This window comes from Marmota flaviventris, chromosome 2 (genome assembly GCF_047511675.1).
Source record: "Marmota flaviventris isolate mMarFla1 chromosome 2, mMarFla1.hap1, whole genome shotgun sequence".
NCBI classification, from domain to species: domain Eukaryota; kingdom Metazoa; phylum Chordata; class Mammalia; order Rodentia; family Sciuridae; genus Marmota; species Marmota flaviventris.
The window spans coordinates 161,068,895-161,094,086 of NC_092499.1; the positions used below are offsets into that span (position 1 = coordinate 161,068,895).

The 25,192-nt window shown below is 42.9% G+C and overlaps 1 protein-coding gene across 1 annotated transcript; it reads right to left on the reverse strand.

The window, feature by feature from the left end:
* Positions 1–585: 585 nt before the first annotated feature.
* On the reverse strand, positions 586–9,684 carry Banf2 (BANF family member 2). Its single transcript, XM_027953881.1, has 2 exons — positions 9,559–9,684; positions 586–732 (listed from the first exon to the last, which is right to left on the reverse strand). Exons 1-2 carry the CDS (start codon positions 9,682–9,684, stop codon positions 586–588), a joined length of 273 nt encoding a protein of 90 aa, XP_027809682.1.
* Between the last annotated feature and the right edge of the window lie 15,508 nt (positions 9,685–25,192).

Here is a 25,192-nt window from a genome sequence, read left to right on the forward strand (position 1 = left end):
AGCCGAGCAACTCTGAGATTGCTGACCCTCAGAAACTATGAGCTACAAGTTGAATATTGCTTCTCCAAAATGCTTGGGACCAGAAACATTTCAGATTTTGGAGTTTTTCTGATTTAGAAATATTTGCATCAACTTCACCAGATTGTGCATCTCTAATACAAAAATCCAAAATCTTTAATTTTCCAAAATGAGAAATTCATATTTGAAGCATTTTTGAGTTTTGGATTAAAGAATACTAAACTGGTAATATCAGAGTTTGTTGTTTTAAGCTGCCATGTTTGGGTGCAATTTGTTATATGGCAATAGATTGTTAACATAAAATTTATTCCATTTAAAAATAAAAGTTACAATTATATAAATTTTTTGCAGAGAGCTACGGGGCATGATATTCATCTAAAGTGAATGATGGCAGTTTCTAGGCAGTAGGTTTTGGGGTGATTTTTCTTGTGATTGCTCTTGTTTATATTTTTGTATTTCTTTTGGATGCATGGGTAACAATGAAGTTAAAAACACAAATAATGACTAGGAGCCTGGGTTTAGATGTAGAAGGCATCATTTACCCAGGGGCAGAGTGGTAGGGTGTTTCTACAGGAAGCTGGCACACCATTCCTTCAGACAGTTAGAGCTCTCCTGGGCCTCACACTCGGTGGCACCACAACAGCAAATGATCCACTTCTGAAACTCAGCCTCGTTTTTGTGCATCAGAAGGAACTGTCCCAACAGGGTGTAGGCCTGGGGAAAGGGACAAGGCAGGGAGGAAAATGGGAATGGTTAGTATAGTCCCGGTCAGATGCGCCCTTTCTCCCCCAAACATTGGAACTCATGGAACAATCAAAGGTTGGGGTACAGGTCCAATTTGAGGAAGACTGTCAGTCCTGAAGCTCTGGCTTGTTCCAGGAGGATCCAGATATGGGTTCCTGGTTAAAAGTAAGGCCAAGTTCAACGCCGAGCTCTCTGGGTTGCTTTGGGAACTGTCCAGCCTAGATTGAACCAGACCCTGTCCTCCTCAAACTTAAGTGAGCACAGAAATCCTCTGGGATCCCATGAAAAGGCAAGTTATGATTCAGAGAGCCTAAGTCTAGGTGGGACCTGAGAGTCCCCATTTCTAACAAGCTCCCAGCTGAGGCTGGTCCAGGACATTGTTTTGAGGAGGGGGCCTTACGTACTTCAGAAACTCCTTTCAGACCTCTCATCCAGTATTTCTCTCTTCGAAACACACACACACACACACACATACACACACACACATACACACACACACACACACTCACGCACACACTTTTTTTTTTCACCTTCACTATTTTCTCAACTGCTGTTAACACAGGGTTCTCACAATCTCAGCATTTCTGACACTAGAGAATTCGATGCTGTGGGTCTGTCCTGTGTACTGCAGGATGTGTAGCAGCATCCTGGATCTTTGCCACACCCCCCCTTGGAGCTAAACTCTCCACTGCTGAGAACCAGTGCACGTGCAACTGGCAGGTGAAGGTCATCTTAGCATCGACTTGTCTTTGCAAACCACCTGTGTGATCTCAGGCAACTCCCCCTGAAGTAAGGCTCAGCAGGACCTAGGTCTCAGTGTCTGTACCTCCCTAAGGCACATCATGTGACCTGCCCTGCAAATGAAGTGAATCAAATGCAAAAAAACGTTCAAAAAATGCAGATTTCTCCTTTGTCCTGAGAGATGTGGCCCTGTGGGAAGAGCATAGAAGATATAAAACATGCTCAGCTTTGTCCCTCTTTCCCAAGCCTCCTACTGGTTCTCTTTCTCTGGTTCTGAGGCTTCAGACTTCTTAGATTGAGCAGCTACCAGTTTCTCAGGCTCTCCAGCCTGCAGACAGTCATTGTGGGAATATTCAGCCCCTGACCATGTGAGCTAGTCCAACAAATCCCCCCTTTTAATCATATATATCCTGTTGGTTCTGTTTCTCTGGAGAACCCTGACTAATACACTTTCTAAGAGTCTCTGTGGATTACAAAGACATTAAGCTAAATATTAAGTGCACTATGATTTATATTCCAATGGTATTCTCTAGTTTTTAATACCTACATTCCAAAGATTTTACAATTTCATCACACCATTATTAACAACAACAACAAAAAAGGGCCACGTGGAGAAAAAGACCTCCCAAAGACCACATGGCCATAAACTGGCCAAACAGCTCCATGGTGGAGACTAGAGATTTCACGTCACATTACATGTCCATCTCTTGGGACTGGTTTGGGCGCTTTCCAGTCTGGAACCAACGAAAACCAGTGTTCACTCATGCCTTCAAGTTCTGGACTCTTTCCATGAAAACCCTCTGGTGTCTGTTGACTTTAAGTGATGTAAAACAAAGCAAACTTCATCTTAATCAAAGGAAACTTTTTTTACAAAAGAGAAATCAAATAAAAACTGAATCCCAGTCATAAAATGTACCTAAGCAATGAAGTTTGAAGGTATTATTTTTACTTATCATTTATTTTTCGTAGTGCTGGGGATTGAACATAGGCTAGTGCTCTACCACTGAGCTACACTCCAGCATGGGGTTTTATTTTTAGTCATGGTCCCATTGTTGAAAAGAGGAAAAAAGCCAAGATTTCATGGTGATTTGAAACTGTTACTTTAATCTTTTTTTTTTTTTTTGAGCAGTTGGTTGGTATGATCTCATTTTTCATCAGTATCCTCTCTCATTTGCAGTGGTAGAGTTAACAGATATTTTAAAATAAGCATTTAAAAAAACTGAGCATGTATTAAGTGTCAATTGAGCCAGCTGCTGTAGGTATGGGAGGTGCCAAGGTAAATATAACGGGATGGAGAGCCAGTGAGCTTTGTCCAAGGAGAGAAACATTCATCATAACAATATTAATAATACTAGGAAGTGGCACTTTTGAGAACTTTGGCAGGCTACACACTGCTGGAGACACCCAGTATGTTTTCATACATCTGAATCTCATGGGTGCCCTGCTCATCCCCTTCTCCAGATAAGAGTTCTCAAGAATCTAAGAGATTAAGACTCGTGCCTCCCTCCACTGCATTCTTCCACCTCTCAACCATCTGCAGTCCAGTCTGGAGGTTCAGCCATCCTCTGCCTGTTTCTGAGACCAGCTGCTAGCATCAGCTGACCTGGTAATTGCAGTTTCCATATGCTACCAGGCCCAGCAGCCAGGAAACCTAGGTCTATGTGGCCAGCAGGACCCAGGCAAGCTTTCCAAGAATGCTGCAGGAGGAAGGGCTTCCACAGTGGAGTTGCAACCTGATGCTCCATCCTCAGCTTTCCCTGTGCATCTTCCAGTGGATAGACAAGGAAAGATGACCTACCTTCTTGCTTCATTCCTGTGGACTTCATCTTGCTCCCAAGGGAAGCAGGAGTCATGGGCTCACAGCATGACTCTGCCCAGTGTCCACTTGGTTTCTCCACTGTCTCCAGAAAGTGAACCCCTAACCTGCCTTCTTGAGCCAAAGAAAAACCAACTGCAAGGAGGGGGACCTAGAAACACAGAAACCCTGAGCAGATGACTCTACATTCCCACTCCCTTGAGAGGCCACGGCAAGCCAGGGATGTATGTTTCTTCCTATAGCAGCAAGACAGCAGCTCCATGGGAGACTTGCCCTCAAGTCTAAGCAGGGATGCTTATCCAGGGACTTCTTCCAAGCAGGGTAGGAACCACCCCCTTTACTCACTGTGTCCACTTCTGATAAACAGAAGCAATCTAAATCTGCACGGGGGTTGGATTTCCTTGGGTGTAACCTATGTGGTTGCCCAGGGTCCCACACTTTGAAAAGCCAGTTGCTTAATCCATTGGAACAAAGGGCCTCCTCACATTTTCATTTTGCTCTGGGCATGAAAATCAGGGAGTTGGTCCTCATCTGCATTCATAATAATTTTTTGGACCTTCACTATGACACCTGGTCTTGTCTCTTATCTCAAGTTTCTTACACTTCCTCTGCTTAGGTCCCCGGCTCCTGAATGCCTATATGGAATGTACTTCACACCACTAAAAGACCTCAGGGAGAAACAACACCACTTTTTCCGATTTTCTCTAATCAGACATTGACTAGTCCAATATCTCTGGGTCATTTCAGGTCTAAAACACTGTGCCTTTAGTGTGAATGCACAATCTAATATAGGTCTTGCCGTTTATTCTCTTCCCTGTCTCCTTGGGTCATGCTATACTATAACATTATCCATCTATCCAAAATTCAAATTTAACTGTATTTTGTTATTTCATCTGGTAACCCTATGCAGGGTAACATCCAAACTTATGTACTGATTCCTGCCAGGGTCCAGATGTCAGGCAGCGAAGTCAAGTGTCAGCAGAGAGGACAGGCAGGAACTAGAGCCCTTAGTAGCTTAGTCATAGGCATCTTGGGACCTGAGGGAGACCAGGGCTGACCTCACTGGGGCTTCCTGGTCCTGAGTTCAGCCTTCTCTCCTCTCTGCTAATTACAACTAAGTGGCTTTGGAAGGAAATGGAGATCCTGGAATCTGGACAGTCTTGAGATAAAGGTATGGTAACATGAGGCAGGCAAGGTAAGAGAGAGAAGAGCCTTGCAGGTAATCCAGGTCAGGGCAGCTGCATGGGAAACGCCTCCGTCACACTTCAATTTCAGGAGGGCAGACAGTCCGATGGTGTAGTATCCAGACCCTACAACCTGTCTACCCAGATTCAGATTTCATCTCTGTCATCTCATGTGAGCCTGAGCAAGCCACACATGGTCTCTCTGCTCCTCAGTTTCCCCATCAGCAATATGGAGATAAATAGTCTACCTCAAAGGATTTTTTTATAATTAAATAAGATTAAATATATGTGATGCAAAGGATTTTTTGATAATTAAATAAGATTAAATATATGTGATGCACTTAGAAGTGCCTGACATGTAGCAAACACCACATGCTATATCTATTAGCAGAGATATGCAGAGCAGGTGGGCAATCAAGACATTTACTCCATTCTGATCCTCTAAGTATCTCTCAGGAGAAGGATTTGGGCTCAAGAACATGACTTTACGAAGTCTGTAAAAATCTCTAAAACCAACCAGATTCTCTGGGATGTTAAAGTTACCTCCATGCTATTGGAGAACCCCAGAGCTATCTCCACAGTGGTATGCACACCCCACAAGGCCCTGCCCAACATCACTGAATTTACTGAATATGTGGAAATCCACCACCTCTGGGTGATTTGTCCTAGGGAGGAGACAAGTACGAAGACACAGACTCATCCTCTGCTCAGAGGAGTTTAGAGAGAAAAATCACAGGCATGTTGTGTCTCTGACATCAGTGCGGGCTCTCAGGCCACATGTACCATAGTCAACAGTAGGACAACAGTGTACTGATGACCCACTGAAAAATTGTATTGCTCAGAAAAAGGAGCTGTTGGGTGGGGTGGGCAGAAGGAAGGTTTCCTAGAAGAAGGAGGCTCTAATTAGAAGCTTGAAGGGGACTAAGGTCCATTTCAAGAGACCACAGGTTGGAGGAGGGTGGCTCCCCTAGGTGTTTGTGGTTCACAGACAGCCTGGCACTAATGCAGGGGTGGTAGTGGGTGGGATAAGGGTGGGGAGCACAAGCGTACAAGAGAGTTCAAGGAAGGCTGTGGCAAGTCTTGACGCCATGGGCATAATGGATTTTTCCATTTCCATAATTCCTTTCTTCCATAATCCTACTTCTGGGCCAAGAGAAATAGAAGATGAACCAGCCAATATGTAATGTATAATCTTCTAGAAGCCACAGAAGGAACAAGGGGGAAGGAAACAGCTGGAATGAATTCTAATGGTAAATCTTATTTTGTCCCATAATCCCAAAATATTATCATTTCAATATGTAATCAATAAAAAATTATTGATGAGATAATAAAGAGCTTCTGTTTCCTCATTTATAAAGCAGAGACAACTATCATCACCCTGTATACTTTTAAGATGGAGACTTTAAGACTTTAATAGAAAAGTGAGTATTTTAGATTTCTGGGACATCTTCATTCAGATAAATGCTCAGCAGGCAGATGTGGTTGGTGGCTACCATTTTGGATCTAGATCCTCAGGCCAAAGGTGACTGTTCCAGGAAAGTGAAGGCACAAGATAACCAAGAGAGATCACAGGTACATTTCTCTTGAGAAATGTAATTTTTTTTTTTTTTAACATTTCTTTCCTGAAGAGACTTGGGTGAATCCAGTTTTGTTTTCTTGCATTTGTTTTATTTTGGTTTATTTTAGTGTTTGGTTTGTTTTGTTTTTGAGATGACACCTCACTATGTTGCCCAGGCTGGTTTTTAAATTTCTGGGCTCAAGCATCTTCCTGCCTCAGCCTCCCAAGTAGCCAGGACTGTAGGCTTGTGCCACTGTGCCCACCTAATCAATAGTTTTGAAAAGTTATGTTTCAAACCATGAGTTGGAAAGCAGTTCATGCCCTAACTAGAGCTCTGGGGAAAGTGGGGAGGATGTAAGCACGGTCCCCTTTTCTCGAACCCCAGTCTTCTATTGAAGAAAAGATGAAAGACTTGTATGGGGGCAGGGACAGAGGAGAAGGTACTAGGTACTGCCTACCAGACTGCATCCCAGGTACTTAGAAGGGGTATGGAAAGAGCCAGTGCCCACGGGACAAGTCCAGGAAAGTTGTTAACAGCAAAGGTGGGTTCAGAGGCAGTGCTACCTCATGGCAAAGACACTGAGGTCCCAGTCTAGGTAGGGAAAGGGAAGGGCTCAGCTACGCCTCAGCAGAGGCCAGCAAAGTCTGAGAGTGGCTTGAGACCCAGAAAGATGTCCCTCCTTCTGCCAATTTTAGGTTCCTGACAGGCAGTGAATAAAAACATAGGAACCTGTATTTTCATCAGCTACATCTGAGAACCCTGCCCTGTCACCATCTGCCTGCCCACATGCTCTGATTTCTGGCCTTGCCCAGGGACCAGTGGCACTTGATCATCTGGGCCTCCTCCTGGGTCTTCCTGTGGGCTCATCTGGGCTCTGGGGCCTGATACAGGGGTCTCACTACCAAATCTTAGTCTAAGCCTCCTCCCTGCCTGCCATAACCCACCTGGAACTTCTTGTGTAGTTTATGACAGTGTAATTCATGGTCATTCTTATTTTCACCCAGAACCTCAGTCAGACACTATCTCCCAGAGTTTCTGTTTCCTCACTTATAAAGCAGAGACAGCTATCATCACCTAAATAACAGGTGAGGAGGCGCAAAACAGAGGATAACAGTGAGATCCCTAGTGTCAGAGCCATGGTTCTCGAAATGCACAGGGCTGAGGGTGGGGCACTGGACACTGCCAGCCATGAGGTCACGAACACCGGAGGGGCATGTGTCTATGGACCAGGATGCACATGGGCCAACCCTATACCCCTGACTCTATGCAGGCAAGTTCCAGGGCCCTGAAAATTTTCCACTTCGTCATTCATTCCTTTATCTTAAAGACGTCTGACATACCAACAATAATCCTTATTTAAAACAAAGTTGAACTGGAAAAGGCAAAACTATATACATAAGAAAACAAATAAGTTGTTGCCAGGAACTGAGGGTGGTGAGTATCAAGACACAAGGGAATGAATATTTTGGAATGGTGGGATTGTTCTGTGTCTTGATTGTGGCAATGGCTACAGGACTGTCAAAACTCACAGCAATGTATGATACAAAAGGTGAAATTTACTTATGTAAATCATACCTTAACAAAAAAGTGTTTAAATGCTAAGCATAGAGCTTAGCAACAATAATAAAACTCCACAATTATGGAAACATTAAATCAATGGTGGTAGACATCAGAAGAGTGGTTACTCTGGGGATACGGATGGCACTGGCTGGGAAGAGGAGCAAAGGCACCATCTGGAATTTTGAACGTGTCAGATTGCTGGTTCCAGATGGTGTGTACCTGGGTGCATCCATATGTAAAAATTCATTGATCTGAACTCTTCATACTAAACGTACATCCCCATCCCCACAATTATGTTACACTACAACAGAAGAATAAAAGGAACAATCATTTTTTTTTAAGGAATGCTTCATTTAAAATATTTATCCTAATCAGACTTGCCCACTTCACTACCTGCTTGGGAATGGCTCTCGATCCTTTATCAGGGCTCCACCTCAATTGTGGAGCTCCAGTTTCCTGATGATACCACCAAAATGGATATTAAGTTGGAGGGTAGATCAGGGTGAGATTCAGAATATATAACAACCGGTCCAGTGCCAAGTGTCAATCAGAAAACCGTGGGCCCAATGCTTCAGATTTGGGCACAAACCAACAGATCACCAGCTGTGCAGGCAGTAGTTCCCAGCCTCTTTTGAGTGTTTCTATAAGATCTTCCTGCCTGGTGGTATAGATTGGATTTGAAAACTGAAGGGAATTCATAGCAGTAGGTCAAGTAGATGCCTCTTGACTGGAGTTGCAAGGTTGTGTGAATTCCCAGCCTCCCTGGCAAATAATTGCTTCCTTTGGGACTTTTGCCATTCTCTCCTGAGGTTCCAAACAGCTTTTTCATAGCCCCATAAAAACAAGTTACTACATAGAATATTCAGGGCTACAGTTTTGATGTGCTTTGTTCCCCCAAAATTCCTGTGTTGGAGGCTTGACACCCAGTGGGGTGGTGTAGAGGTAATGGAATTTTAAGAGGTGGGGCCTAGTGGAAGATGATTTGGTCCAGGGGAAGGGATCAATGTAATTCTCATGGGACCCTGGTTAGTTCCCAAGAGAGCAAGAAATTGTTATTTTTTATTCTTAATATTTATTCCTATAAATAGAGCAAGAGTAGGGACTGGGGATGTAGCTCAGTGGTATAGTACATGCTTAGCATGCATGAGACCTTGGTTCAATCCCTAGTATCAATTAATAAATAAATAGGCAAATAAAAATGGCCCCTCCCCACCATCTGGTTTCTTGTCTTGTCATGTGACTGCTCCTTCTTTCATGGCTCCTACCATGATGTCGTGTACCATGTTGTGATGTGGCCAGGAGGGCCCCCACCAAAAAGTCAAACATGTGGTCAACCTTGGACTTTAGGTCTCCCAAACTATGAACTAAATAAAACTCTTTTCTTTATAAAGTACCCAATTCTCAAGTATTTTGTTATAGCAATGGAAAACAGACTTCTACATTCATATTCTGTTGGATATCTTGAGGTCATTCTTGGCTTAGAAATGATATCTTAGAATAACTCAAGTCCCCTGTCTCTGAGGCAGACCACAGTCTATTGGTTCTCCACCTGTCATTCCTGCGCTAATGCTCTGACAGGGCAAGGAAAGTTCCACAGGGCCCCTTTATGGAAGCAGGGAGTGCATCATACCATCTGTTCTGATACTGCCCCAGACTCTAATGGTGAGCCCATTTCTGTCAAGCCCTGAGTATTTGGACTCTTAGCAAATCTTACCCAGCCCTGCTTCTCTGAGCTAAAGCAATTCTCTTTGCCTATTGGCTACAAATCCTTGAGCTTTCTCAAGCATATGGGGTCAGTAGCACTGAAGAATGTGGCTCCTGGCCAAGTGGCAGCTTTGTTCGCTGATGGACCTTCAGAGGGATGCAAGGCAGTGGCTGCCATCTGGCAGGACTTGGGAGAAGAGAAGAAAAGTTGAAGAAGAAAAAAATGAATTACCTTGGTGAACCCTTTGGTAATCAAATTGATGGCAAGCTCACGGCTGACCCCATCCACCCAGCCAACATCCTTTTCTCCAATGGGTTCAGACAGGAAGGCTCTCAGCCTGGGAGACATGTGATCCATCTCCTGCAACAGCAGTGGGGGAAGAAAAAGAATTAGGAGATGGCTGACTGCTCACAGTGTGAGTGGACATTAGGGAGCTCCCTCAGCCTATTAAGGGATTGGGGGCAACAGATGGTAGACTTCCTTCCATCATCCAACATTTACTGGGGACTTTTCAATTTCAGGTATGGCGCCCTGCACTGAGGGCTTTACACTTCCATTCCCATTTGGATGTGCAATGATGGCTGCAGACAAGTTGACTAAATTCCCAGTGAAAAGTGTATGCTTAATAGTAAGAACCATGTTATATCCCTGTCTAACTCTTTCCACCCTACATGCTTTAACAGCCACTTTTCCTTACTAATTAACCTACCTTCTTTCTAAACCACCCAACACTTTTGTCATACTTTTTTATTCTATCATTTATCCTACTCTATTATAGTTATTTGTTTGGTTGCATGTAACAGAAAACTCTTCAAACTGACATTGTATAACTTGACGTCCAGGGGTGAAGGTGGATACGGTACAGTCAAGGTTGCAGATCTATTTCTCTATGATTATTTCGACTTTACCTCCTTGTTCTGCTCATGGTGATGAAATGACTATTCTAACATTCATATTCTCTAAAAATGTCACCTCAAAAGCAGGAAAAGAGGAGCTGGGGTTGTGGCTCAGTGGTACAGTGCTTGCCTAGCAGGTGCAAGGCTCTGGGGTTCGATTCTCAGCACCACATAAAAATAAACAAATAAAATAAAGGTATTGTGCCAACTATAACATATATGTGACACACACACACACACATATATATATGAAATATATATATATATTTGAGATATATATATATATTTGAGATATATATATATATTTGAGATATATATATATATATATATATATATATATATATATATATATATATATATATATATTCTTCTTTCAGATGTCCCAGGAAAATGCCTCATCCATTCTCGGAGATCTGTCTGGGGTCCCTAGTGTGGGCTTAATGTCAGCCTAATGCCCCAGACCTAGATCTGGGAATAGAGTTGGCTTTTTCTAAGACATATAAGCTGTGAGTTCATGTGTAGTTACCTGAAAAAAATCAGGATTATTATCTAGAGAATGGGAGATGGGTGTTAAAACCTAACCATAATGTTCAACCAAAGTCTACCTCTGGCTATCCAATATCCATATAACACCCTTTCCCTTACATAATCATCAGCAATATCTATATATGGCTAAAGTGGACTCCCTCCCTCCCACAAAGGGAGCAACCCTGTGATTCATCTAGCGACTAGATTCAGATTCAAGGTTATCTTGTTGGGGAAGGTACATCTCACACTGTCTGGAGGTAACCTATGAACTAAATGCCAAAGTTCACCACCTTTAACATAGCCAACAATGCTGAGGGTGGGGGGAAACAGTTAAAGGACATCTGCAATAAGAATTTCTCTTTAGAGGGGGTGGAATTGTGGCTCAGTGGGCAGAGTGCTTGCCTAGCATGCATGAGGCACTGAGTTCAATCCCCGGCACCACATAAAAATATGCAAATAAAATAAAAGTATTGTGTCCATCTACAACTAAAAATATATTTTTTTAAAAAAAGAATTTCTCTTTAGAGAGGGGAAAATGGAAAACATTTAGTAGCCACTGGTCAACAGTACATACAATATCCTGCTTAAAGGAAATATTGAAGACTCCCCCTGACCTGATGGTAAAGCAAGTTCCTCCATTGGACAAAATGGCAGCCCATTTCTGATTTTGTGTGGATTTCCCTCATTCACTGTGCCTGTTGGCATTGGAGTGGGCATGGGATAGATGCCTTCCCAAGAGAGTCACTGTGTGAGGGAGCACCCACTTCCTGTAGGTACAAGTTCAGGGATTGCCTGAGGGATGGGGCAATCTCAGGCCAGAGTTGGCCACTTTTCTTGGAAACTCAGACTTAAGAACTTAATGTATTTCTTCTATTCAAGTCTGTAGGCTGCTAATTAGAGCTGGAGATCTTCTTAGGTTGGAATCCTTGCAACTGGCCTCTACGCCTTGCCCAAATCTTCCTGCTCCTCAGATTAGTGGTGTCTTCCTTTATCTATGAAGTAAGGAGGCCCCCGCCCCCAGATTTGCTCCTTATCCCTGAGCGATAATCCAACTGCATATTCACAAGTCAATCGTCCCCTTTGTCAAGTTTGATGGCCTTAAGATGAGATGCTTGAGAGAGGCCTGGGAATGGAGAGGAATGTTTTTCCGAGCCCCCAGTTTTTTCTCCTATTAGGTTCCCCATTGTTATCTGTGCTCTAATTTTAGCCAGATAAATCAGCTTTTCCAACCTAGTAGGAGTTGCTTATCAATTTCCTGTCACTTTAGACTAATGATCACACTGAAAGGCTGTCTCATAGCAAAGCCATATTTTCTTCCTTCTCCATTTTCAAATGGGCCACCTTTCTCCTAAATTTGAGTCATCTAGGACCCTAATGACAACTGCTAGTGGTAGCCAATATCCTGAATATTTCCCGTAAGACCTTAACATGGTGTGGACTCCAGAGTATAAGATCTGTTTCCCAGGATGGCCATTTTGCTGAGTGACAGTTACCATCCTCCTAGTTTGAGTTAAGACATCCCTTCCTGGTCTCTGCCTGAACATCTCTTTGCAACCAATCCTACATTGGAGGCTTGTCCACTGTCACATAACTAGTACCAGATTCTGTGTCAACTTATTATGCAAGTAACAGAAAATCCAGTTCAAAGGGGCTTATACAAGAGGAAGATTTTTATAGTAGCACACACTACCAAAATAAATAAATAAGTCCAGAGGAGGCCAGAGGGGGTTTCACCAAGGCTCCAACTTGATTACCTTGCATTTCTCTTCATTCAACCTTCCTTGTGAATCAGCTCAATCCTCAACTTTAATCCTTCATGGAACAGGATGAACCAGGACCTGCCATTGCTTTTGTAAGCCATGCTCCCCTCCCCTCCCCTCCCCTCCCCCATCCTTCCCTCAAAGGAAAACACAGAGCTCTCTCCCTAAAAGCCACATATTGTCCCAGGTCATGCCAGCCCAATTGTCATCTGCCAACCCCTAAAACAAAAATTATCATCTGATATGCATGATCCACCTCTGGGTTCTGAAAGTTCATGGGCTGCAGCGGTGAAGAGAGTGGTACAAAAATTGAGATAGTTACCGTGCTACTGGGTAGGGCTTACCCCACACCAGCAGAGGGGATTATGTTAGAAGGGCAGCCCAACATCTACCACATATTTCCTAAGAGATCCTGAGGCCCTCCAAGGGCTGTAAGGGCCTCCTTATGGCCTTTCTCCCACCCAGCCCCAGCCCCGGCCCCAGTGTCTACTACTTGCGCTTAGCATAAGGGAAGCACTGGGCATAAATGATCAAATGCATCCAAAACCTCCCTCCTTTTCACCATACTTGTCCCTCTCCTGTCCCCACCCCCTCTAGTTCCTCCTCCAGACCTTTCTGCCAAGTCGACCTCCTCTGGTAAACCTTTTTGTTCCACGAGACGTTTTGGAACACTTTTGATGGAGCTAAGCTCTGCGAGAAAAGATGGATCCAAAGGCACTAGAGGTCGGGGGGTTCCTAAGAAGAGTAGTCTGAATGTGCTGGTGGTGGAGTCTAGGAAGGGAAACATAAGACAGGAGAGAGTTTGTTCAGGGTCTTCTGATACGGAGGTTGTCAAATAAACCGATGTGGAAACTGTAACTATTATTTGGAAGACATCAATCTGGCTTCGTCTGAGAAAACAGATTTTCTAAATACAAAAACGTGTTGAACACCAATATTAACTGATAAACTCCTCAGTATCCATGGCATTATGGGATGATCAGTTGGGATTGGTAGCCCCACTCAGGGCCAGGCTGGTATAAACCCCAGGGTTTCTGAATGAGGAATTACCTGGAAGTCTTACCAACCGCACCAATTTTGCTGAGGGAAAATTCCACCCACTATCCATGTTGGCCATCTGTTAAGTTAAACATCTATGCCTTTTAAACTTTCAAAGTCTAAATAGAAACTACAACATTGTTATCAAGGCACCAACAGCATCAAAGACCAGTAATGATTTGTAACACCTGTGTGTGTTTGATTTTTCTCACACTGGACTCATTGGATCCCTCAAACACCTCCCCTCTGGGGTAGATGGGCTGTAATTTATAACTTCTGAAGTTTGAGGGAGCCCAATAAAAGATCTTCACATTCTTTAAGTTGACTTTAGCTATAAGAGTGGTTTTCAACTGGAGGTGGTTTGCCCCCCAGGGAGAATTTGGCAATGTCTGCGGACATTCTTAGTTGTCCCAACTGCGAGAAGGAGAAGTGGCATTGGTATCTAGAGAGTAAAGTCCAGGGTCACTGCTAGACTTCTTACAACACACAGGACGGACCCTACTATCAACAATTATTTGGCCCTAAATGTCAATAGTGTTGAAGTTGAAAGACCTTAGGCCACAAGTAATAGAAAATTCAGACTCAGATTATATTAAACAGTGAGTACATCTCACATAACTAGAAATCTTTTGATGACACAGACCCAGGATTTTTTGAGTCGGTGGCTCTGTGTTATCAAGGGCAAGGCTAGCTGCTCCCCAGGTCCAAGATACTGACAGAATTTGCTCAGATCCCATCTGAACATGAAAATATCTAAAGGGAAAGGAAATGCCATTTCTTCTTGGGTGCCCTTAAGGGGAAGCAACCTTCCCCTGAAAAAAACTCTCCAGAATCTTCCTTAGTTTCAGTGGCCAGAAGCAGGTAATATGACCAGGCATAACCCAGTTCACTAACCCAGGGGAGTGGGACCACCATGGAGGGCTGAATGAGCAACCCTTTAAGCTACTCAGGGAATGTGGGATTCTGAAAGGAAGGAAGTAGGAAAACGGATTCTGGGTAGGATAACAGTGTCTGCTACGTCTTCTCAACTCTGGTCTAATATTCAGTTCATTACAACTAGGGCTTCTCAAAGCTTAGTGTGTGAAGGGAGCTCCTCAGGGGTTCTTGTTAAAACATGAAGGTCCTGACCCAGCGACCTGAGGCGGGACTCATATGATGCATTTCTATCTAGCTCTGTGGAAATGCTTGTAGGTCCAGTGATCCTACCTTGACTAGCAAGTCACTGCATGACACCACTTACTCCTTTTATATTACTTATTAATTATAGTAAAACATACACTTTACCATCTTAACTATTTTTAGGTGCACAGTTTAGTAGTGTTAAATGCATTCACATCGTTGTGCAAATGGTCTCATGAACTCTTTCATCTTGCAAAATGGAAACTCCATACCATTAAGTACTATCTTCCCATCTCTTCCTTCCCCAGCCCTTAAATCCACCCTTCTACTTTCCATATCTATGAATTTGACTACCCTAGATATGTCATGTAAATGGAATCTTATATTTTTTTTCCTTTGGAGATGGAATGTAGCTCAGTATTAGAATACCTGCCTAACATTTGCAAAACACCAGGTTTAATCCTCAGCAACACACACACACACACACAAAAATCATTCCTTTGTCTGATTTCATTTTGCACAGCGTCCCTACGATTCATGCATACTGTAGCATGTATCAGAATCTCTTCCCTTTTTAAGGCTGAATAATATTCCATTGTGTGTCTATACCATATTTTGCTTATTTTTCATCTGCTAACAGACACTTGGGTTGCTCCCAACTTTTGGCTATTGTGAATAATGCTGCCATGAACATGGGTGTATAAATATCTCTTCAAGACTCTGCTTTCAATTCGTTTGGATATTTAGCCAGAAGTGGGATTGCTGCATCATATGGTAATTCTATTTTTAATTTTCTGAGGAGTCACCATACTGTTTTGCATTTTGGCTTAAAATTGACAGCGCATTAGAGTCGCGTGGGGAAGATTCACAAATTTCTGATGCTTGGGTCCTTCCTCCAGACTTTGATTTGATTGGCATGTGGTAAGACCAAGACATTGGAATTTTTAAATATTCCCTTAGTTATTTCTAATATGGTGAACAGTTTGTGAATCAATGCTTCCCTGTCATTTGCCTCTTTCTTATGAAATTCGATGCTAGGTTTGCTGGGATGATCGAATTCTAGCTATGTGAGATTTTATGGCAGGATCTGCAGGTCTGTGTCACCATATGGCATATATTCCCCGACTCCTGGGCTGTGTCTAGCTCCCCAGAATTGCAAGGCACATAAGATCCCCATTAGCTGTCAATAAGAAGACTTAATGATTACCCCCCCCCCAATGGCTTTGAAGTCAGAAAACTTCTAAGCAGTCAGACCTCAATAACCTGCTTCCATTTTTTGGTAATTAAAAAAGACTTATTTATTTCAAAGGGAATTTTACTTGGAATCCATTTATATCAAACAGATCAAAGAGGAAAACTATTCTATTGACTAGGGAATCAGGTGAGGTCACCATCCCAATCGCCTCTTGTGCTTTCCCAAAGCCCATCTCGGATCTAGCCTAACCTCCTCATTGCACCTATCAGAAAATCAAGCCCCAAGAATTTAATTGCTTAATTTATCCTGCTCCAGGACTATGTCTGATCAAAGTTCCCAGGGTGGAGTATCCCTGTTCTAAAGCATGCAATATTCCCTGGGTGACCTTCAGGGTTGGTTTGCATTGTCAGATTGAACACTCAGCCACTATGTGACAGAATCACTGCAGATACAATATAAGCCCACCAGGTAAAAGATTCCCATGTAATGGGGTATTCTCTCAGTTACTTTATTCTGAACCACAAAATGTTTAGGGAGGATACTTTGGCTAGAAATGACCTCCATTGATTCTGGCTTTAGATGCTTAGAGAATCACCTGATTAGATAAGGAATCAAGGAGTCAATGGAATTTAATCACAATTCCCAAAGCAATGAGGTCTCCACCACAAATGTTTGACATCCTTTAAAGGTCATTTAAGGGGCAGGGATTGTAGTGCATTGCTAGAACACTTGCTTAACACGTGTAAAGCACTGGGTTTGATCCTCAGCACCACATAAAAATAAATAACTAAAATAAAGGTATTGTGTCCATCTACAACAACAAAAATATATTTTAAAAAGTCATCTAAAAAAGCTCCATGCTAAGTCTTTATGAGAAGGTGAGCACAAATACACCCATTTCAGATAAATGGAATGGGGGTGAGGATGCTGCTCAGATGTCATGCAAACAAGTATTTGGAGCTTAGGATACAATTTCCAGTGGGAGTTGGGGGTGGGGGGCTTTATACAGAAATTCATGACGTCTCTCCACAACCACCATTAGCTAGAAGTGAAGTTTTTATTCTCTAGAGATTGTATAAGATGCCACAAAAAGTGCCTCTTATTAGAATACTATTGTTTTGTTGAAATGTGAACAGAAAAAGTGCAATATTTCTAAATATTTTCTGCAATCTGTGATTTGAAATGCATGTAATCAAGTTATGAAATCAAATAGTATATGTATGAACATTCTATCAATTCCTTAAAAGTCAGACTATTTTATCTATAGTCCTAAAAATTTATATATTCAAACAGCAAAAAAACATTTTGGGGGGATTTTCACTCTGAGAAAATGAGGGATTATTGTATATTTATGTTTGCTTTATATTTGGGCACATATAGTATGAGAATTGAGAAGTTAATTCCTTCATGTTTTACCCTTGCCCTTTATTGAAGATGATTGCAAGGAATATCACAGAGGGGGAAATCTACATATGTAGTGAGGTAGTTGAGAATGCTACTATACACATTTTGTTCTATAAAATAGTCTTCATGGTATACTTCTTGTGAAATGTAATGCCAAGGGGAAAAGTATACCTTTCAAAATTGGTATATTTCTACCTTTATGAAAAAAGTAATTTGTAAACACCCTATTTCCCTTTTTATTTATCAACACATGATGATCATATAGAAAAACTAGCATGGATTAACACCTCCCTCACCTTCTAGTTATATTTGCTTATTTTGCCCAGAGCCTACAATTTTCTCTATCTTAATTCTAATTTTAAAACTTGGGCTAGGGATGTGGCTCAAGTGGTAGCACGCTCGCCTGGCATGAGCGGGGTGCTGGGTTCGATCCTCAGCACCACATAAAAACAAAATAAAGATGTTGTGTCCACCGAAAACTAAAAAATAAATCTTAAAAAAATTCTCTCTCTCTTAAAAAAAAAAATCTTAATAGCAGGAGGATAGCAAGTTTGAAGCCAGCCTCAGCAACTTAGCAAGACCTTGTCTCAAAAAAAAAAAAAATGTTGGGGTGGGGTACTGGGGATGTAGCCCATTATATCCCCAGTAGAAAAAAGGAAAAACCCAAACTAACTAAATAATATACTTAAAATAGTCACACCTTTTTTTTTAAAGCCATATTATATATATAGTCAAAGCCTCAAAGATACAAAGAATATATCTCATAAACCAAGCAGTTTTATGGGGACATTCAAGATCCACCCTTATGCCCACCAAATATGGCAGTCTTGTAGCATCAAGAAAGGAAAAGGAGCCAGGAAGAGAACCATCTCAGGGCTGTCCCTGCAGAGGTCTGTGGGCGCTTGGTCTCCAGCGTGATGCAGATGGGAAGTCCTACTGATGGAGTCGGGCCTGGATGGAGCGGGGACACAGGCACACTTCTCACTTGGTTAGGATCTGAGGGAATACTGCCCAGTGACCTGTCCATACTACTTCCTGGCTTTCTGTATCTCTGTCCTCATTCTTCAAAGCTATAGTTGCTTCCTTCAAATAAGCAGTCTTGCACGGAGAAGAAAAAAACAAGAACAACAACAAAAAGAAGGGTCATAATGTTCCTATGACATTGAGGTCCAACTCCTAGGAGCCACCTTCCCCTTAAGCTGTTAAGGATCTGAAGAGACACTGCAAGGCTGAATTCCTACATTAGGAGACATGTCTTTCTTTGAGGGTCTAAAGAGCTTGGGAAGGACTCCACTTCATATAGTCAACTCAAAAACTACCTTTCAGGGTACACTGTCCTCACCATGGTATCCTGGGGCTATGGATATGAGACTATGCCTCACCTTCTCAGGACATATAAGTTACTTTCTTTATAAGGATTGTTTAGCTGGTGGGCTCTGAGCCTGTGGTTGGCCATCTTGGCTACTGACTGTGGAGAACCCATCTGAGAAGGAAGTCAACACAGAGGAAAGCAGCTCTGAGAGAAGGAAAGGGATCCATAATAATTTGCATGCCTGATCTAGCCATGCCTGAAGGCATCTATCCTTGGATGTTTTCAATGATATTAGACAAAATAAACAAAATAGGCATTTTTTTTCTTGCTTCAGTTTAAGTTGGAATCACATCATTTATACTGAAGAGCTTTAAATAGACAACCCCCATATTCATTCATTTACTCATTCATTCAACAAGGGTTTATGGATTACCTACTTTAATGCTCGAGCTCTGTGCCAGACACAAAGCATCCATATTCCACCAGAGACCTTGGATAGGATCAGTCCTACGGCTTAGACCTCAGGAACAGAAGAAATCATTTTTCAATGACCATGAGTGCTCATCTTTCAAAAATAAAGGTAACATTTCCCTTCCCCACCCTTTGTTCTGTTTCTACAATGGAAAACAAGATCTTATTCCTCTGTTCTTGGTTGGCTTGCACATAATCCTTTCATTCTAGATCTTTCTTTTGATTGTTAAGTGATAACCAAATAAATGCAGTGGTCCCCAGAACTTCACTGAGATTTGTCTATAGGCAAGGCCTGGAGTTAAGTCTATGAGTCAGTAGAAAGGGCCTTCTGCAGATTCCTCTACCAGAGAATATTTGAGCAGTCCATCATAGGATATACCAAAACCAGCTACACAAAAGACATTCCAGAGGCAGGAGTTCACCTCTTCAGGAAACCAGGAAGGAGAGCGTGGGCCACGTTCATGGACTCCAACTCTCCTTTAAGGCAAACTGGATCTGAATGTCACTGCTGATTCCTGACCTGGTGGTTGGGTTGGGATAGGAGACCCAAGTCTGATCTCAGCTCTGCCCATGACCAGCTCAGGGACCTTGAGACAGCCACCTCTGTTTCATATTTATAAAATCAGAGTGGTGGATATATCAGAACTCATCCTCCTTGTTCCTTCCAACGTTTTGTCTCTTTATTAGTTTACAGTTTGTAGATGGCACCAAATTCATATAAGCACACAATCCCTATTCTACCATTTTAATATCCAAAAAGCTCTAAAACCCAGAAGATTTTTGCTTTTGTTTTTCTTTTGGCAAGGGGTACTTATTGAGCAGCCAAACCTGGCCTGCACTGACATAAGACTATTTATAGTCTTTATTATCCCATTTAGTGTGAATATTTATACATTTCACTGCAGGAATATTAATGGGTTTGTTTACTGGGTGTTGAGCCAGACTCCACTGGGAATGTCTGGGATGCGCAGAATAGGTACCTTTTGCTTTTCTAGAATTAAAGAGAAAAGAATCTGAACTCCTTAAAACTTCTCTCCCCAGCATTTTTGAGAAAGTTTTCATGGACTTATACCAAGATCACTGAGCCTGATAACCTGTACCAGACAACTTGTAATGAAAAAGGGGTTACTTGTCCTCCAAACTGTGCATACCTCACTTACTCTTGTCCCATAATTCTAAGTTTCCCAGCCCCCTTTCAAAATATCAGCTATACAGTTATGCACACTGCATAAGGCTGTTTTGGTCAATGATGGACAGTATATATGACTGGTCTAATTGTAAAGTTACAATGGAGCAGAATAATTCCTATCACCTAGTAGTGTCATCCCAGCTGTCATATTGTCATAGAGCAATGCATTACTCATGTGTTTGTGGTGACCCTGTGGTGCTGCCAGTCATAGAAAAGTATAGCACATACAATTATGTATAGTACATAATCCTTGATAATGATTATATACCACTGTTACTGGTTTATGTATTTACCATACTATGCTTTTCATTATATTTTAGAGTATATTTTTACCATATTGTATGTGGTGCTATGGTTTGGGTGTGGTTTGAGTGTCCCCCCAGGGTCTGCTGTGATTGATGACTTGGGTCTCAATATGGCATTGTTAGGAGAGGGCAAGTTGGGAGGTTTTTCCTCAAAAGGTACTTCTTACAGGATCTTTGGCAGTTTTCAAGAGAGGGTTGTTATCAAAGTCTTGAGTTTAGCTTCACCTAGTTCTCCCTGCTTTCTGAATCTCCATGTGATCCTTCCTCTGCATGTGCTCCTCCCTCTTCCATCAGTCATGGGCCCCATGCCAGAGCCAGAGCCAGAGCCTGTGCCATGCTGTTTGGACCTTCAGTCTTTGAAACTGTGAACTAACTAAACCACTTCTCTTATAAAGTGGGCTGCCTCGGGCATTTTGTTGTAGAAATGTAAAGCTAACATACACTGCTATGCCCACAGCACCTAAAAATATCTCTTTTATCCCATCTCTTGACTGCATCAAGAGCCACATCATGTGATTGACATAGTCCATCTAGGTGAGTGCAAGCACAATCTAGGACATTCAACACAATCATGAAATGTCCTAACAGAGCACTTCTCAGAAAGTGCTCCCATCCTTAAGCAACACATGTCTGAAATTGTCCTTTTTCTGAAAAGACCCATTTAGTTGGATGTACTGTGTCTGGAGAGTGGTTCTAGCTGGGACTATTTCTGGTTGCATCTTTTCTTCAGGAAAATATTCTCTCTCCTATGGGTCCTGTTCTCTGCAAATGATCAGGAACTAATCTAAGAAGTCATATAAAGAGTGGATAAATGCATGGTTTTATCCTCTATGGACAAGACATCAGAATTTGTAGCAGATATGTTTTTCTTTACTATTTATTTTTCATTTTTCAAACTGTGGTAATATGTGCAACATAAAATTTATCATTATGACCATTTTTAAGTTCAGTAGTATTAATTATACTCACATTGTATACCAATCTCCAGAATTTTTTCATACCCAGTAAACAACTCCCTTCTTCCCCTTCCCCTAGCCTCTAACACGTTTCTGTGTCCCTGTATCTGCTTATTTTGAGTACCTCCTATGTGTAAGTACACAGTATTTGCCTTTTTTTGATTAGCTTAGTTCACTTAGTGTAAAGTCCCCAAGGTTCACCCATGCTATATAACATATGACAGATCTCTCCCGCCCCCCTTTTTTTTCTGGAATTGAACACCCAGGGTCTCACACTTGCTAGATGTATATCACCAGGCCAATTTCTTTCCTTTTTAAGGCTGAATAATATTCTAGTGTTGTGTGTCTACACACACACACACACACAGAGTTGTCTATCTGTCAGTTCTAGGACCACTATCATGGATACCAAAATCCATGAATGCCCAAGTCCCCTATATATTTAAATCATCTCTACATTGCTTTTAGTACCTAATATAATATCAATATTGTGTAAATAGTTGCCATGCTATATTGTTTAGGGAATATTGACAAGGATAAAAATCTGTGCATGCTCAGTATAGATTAATTTTAAAATCTTTTGTTCATACTTTATTTTTATTGGTGTCTTATAATTATACATAATAGTGGGATTCAATGAATTTAAAAAATATATTTTTGAATCTTGGGGTAAAGAACCCAGAGATGTGGAGGGCAGGTAACATTTTGCTTATCCATCCTGGACCCTTGGATGTGGCTACCGTGAATAATGATGCAATGAACACGGTGTACGATAATAGATATATTTTTAAACCTCTTAATTTACAGCTCCTTGTGAGTAGAGCATTTTGGTTCCTCCCCGCTTTATCATGACAGTCCCAAAGAGAAGGGGAAAGCAGTGTCATCCTGGGAAGGAAAAGGAGACTCCTCGGAAGGTCTAATTTTCCTGCCTCATGAACTCTAGAAATAAAGGGAAAGCCCGCCCCTTTTAAATACCACCCTCTCGGGGAAGGTGAAGGAGAAAGGATGAGTATGTGGGAAGCAGGTAACGGCAGCAGGGGGCTTGTGAACCTCTCTGGGACACAAATCTGGAAGTGGCAGGTGAAGGCAGACATGGTAGGTTGCAGAGGGGAGGTTCTGGAATGTTGGTGAGGCACAGGAACCATGCCTGGGAGACTTGGCCTGTATCCCTGGGCTCAGGAGGAGATGTCAAGAGCAGGGCCACTTCTAAAGTGTTTGGGGAAGAGGCTCATCAGTGAACAGTGGCTGGGTGGATGAAGCCCAAGGAGATGTCCTTGAAATTGTGCAGCAATTCATGTATCCAGGGCAAGATGGGGCAGAAGATTCTTTAAGGACTGATGGGTAAGCCAAAGCCTGGACTCAGGATGAAGAGGTCCCATAATTGGGACCCTTACCGCCCCTCAGGCCACAGGCTGCAGCCAGCAGTGAGGATCAAGATATCCCTAACAGACCAGGAGGGGCTGGGCACAACAGACCAGGAAGGGCTGGGTGCCCCAGACCAGAGAGCAGTGACAGGGCCACAAGGATCAGGCCATCGTCCTGCAGACTCCACTGGTATTCAAAGTCTCCTCTCTCTACCACTACCAAGGCACAGTAAGAGCTGTCCCCACCCACACCCTGACAGTCATATCACTCCTTAAGGAGGAATGAAGAGGGGCAGAGCTGTCCCTAAGGAGACCTCATCTCCCAACAGACACTCTGCAAGGCATCCTGAACAGAAGCTAACAACATATTTATACCGCATGTCTCTTCAGCCTGAACCTGAAGAGACAGTATCATGGGTACCGCAGGCACTATGCCCAGGTCCACCTGCCCAGCAGGTGCACCCATCCCCAGCTGCTGCAGGCGCTGCAGTTAATCTCACTGCAGAGGAGCATTGCCTTGGAAATGGAAATGGAAGCTGCCACACCTGGAGACACCTGGGAGGTTGGGAGGCCCAGCCCCCTGGCTGAGGGCAGCTAATGGCCTACAGACACGGAAGCACAAGAGCTCAGTCCCCTTGTCACAAGGTGAGGCTAACTCTGGCACTATTCCTACTTCAGAGTGCCCCATGGGATCAGGCAGAAGCTGATTCCACCTGACACTGCTCAGCTCGCTCCCTGCCCCCTCCTGCTTCCCTCCCTAAGCCGTGTGCACCTGAATCCTGGTCTGCAGCTCTATTTCTGCAGCTGGAGACACAAATGTTTAGCCAACTAGTCTGTGTGCCCCTGTACCCTTTTCAGTGGTGATGCCTAAAAATAAAGAATATTTTCTTTGCACCTGTAAGTGTGGTGAGAGTGAAACTGTGACTCCACTACATTAATTTAACAATGTCATAAGACAAAAGTGACTCTAATGAGGGGTTTACAAGACCCCGGAGTAAGGGCCCAGGAGAGACCATCTGGGGGCAGGTGGCCATTCTGCACTCTCTGTGGCCTGAAGGGCTGAGTGGGCAGTAGTTTTGCTGATCTCTAATGCCAAACCTTCCAGAAGGTTGGTTTCTGGTTCCCTTCAAACTAGGGTTGCCAGATTTAGCAAATACAAGATGCTCAGTTAAATTTGAATTTCAGATAAGTAACTAAATAACATTTTAATATAGCATTTTTATATGACCCCTTAGGACATACTTATACTAACAAAGGTATTTCACTGTTTATCTGAAATTTAAATTTAACTAGCATTTTGTATTTTTCTTTCAAGATCAACCCTCTCCCATACGGTCTAACTCAGCCTGCACTTCAGACTCGGGGCTGCTGTGGGGAGCTGCAGGGGTCAGAAATTTTCCTATTGGGATTTCACTCCCAGAGGCTGTCACTTACTCCTCCCTTCTATGGATCAAAAAAAAAAAAAAAAAAAAAAAAAAACCCATCCTAGGAAGCTGGAGGCTAAAGGGGAGACAGAATGGTAATACATAGCTAGAGAGATCTTTGCAACAGGACAACCTGTCACTCAGAAGTCACCTCGGAGGCAAACACTAGTTTGGATGTCAGTACATCCCTGCTCATCAGGAAAGAGGTTCTGGTGTCAGCCTGGGCTCACTCCGGGAATAGAAACAGAATGACCATGGGCAAGGGAGGAGAAGCAAAACAAATGCACTGGTGAGTAAAGAGGCTCACATCGGCTGAGCATCTACCATGTGCCTGTCTCATTTCGGACTTTGTCACACTTAATCTTCACAATCAATTTGGCAACCTCAAAGAGTTGTTCCTACTTTGAGGGACAGGGAGACCGAGGCATGGAGAGAAGGGCAAAGAGGGACTCCTATCTAGTAAAAGGCAGCAATGAATATAAGCTCAGGTCTGGGTGCCTCCAAAGTTCAGCTCTTTTCTCTCCAGCATAGGAATCATCAGGGGGCAGTTTTACAGATGCTGTCCCTAACTATACCCATGTCCCCTCAGGTCTCACGGTTCCCACTGTAAGCACCTGTGGCTCTGCCCTGAGACTGTGCAGGACTACAGTGCTAGGGACAAGCAAGAGAGAAGACAGCCCCCAGCCAGCGGGGGATGCAAGCAGGTAGATAGATATCAGCCCCAGGTCCTTCAGGTGGGACAGTTCTGGGGCATGTCCCACACCCAATGGAAACAAGCCTCATTTGCTCATGGTGGTAACCTCCTGCTATGACTGCCTTCTCTACCCTGTCTCAATCCCTTACTTCCCCCTCTTTGTGTGACATGGGTCCCTTCCCAAATCAACTACAGATGCTTCTTGGCTTA

What these genes read in the sequence shown, in the direction of transcription:
- Banf2 (XM_027953881.1), bottom strand. Translation starts at nt 9,684, where the DNA reads ATGGATCACATGTCTCCCAGGCTGAGAGCCTTCCTGTCTGAACCCATT. An exon ending in TTACCAAAGGGTTCACCAAG is followed by an intron (nt 733 to 9,558) that starts GTAATTCATTTT and finishes CCCTTTCCCCAG; the next exon opens with GCCTACACCCTGTTGGGACA.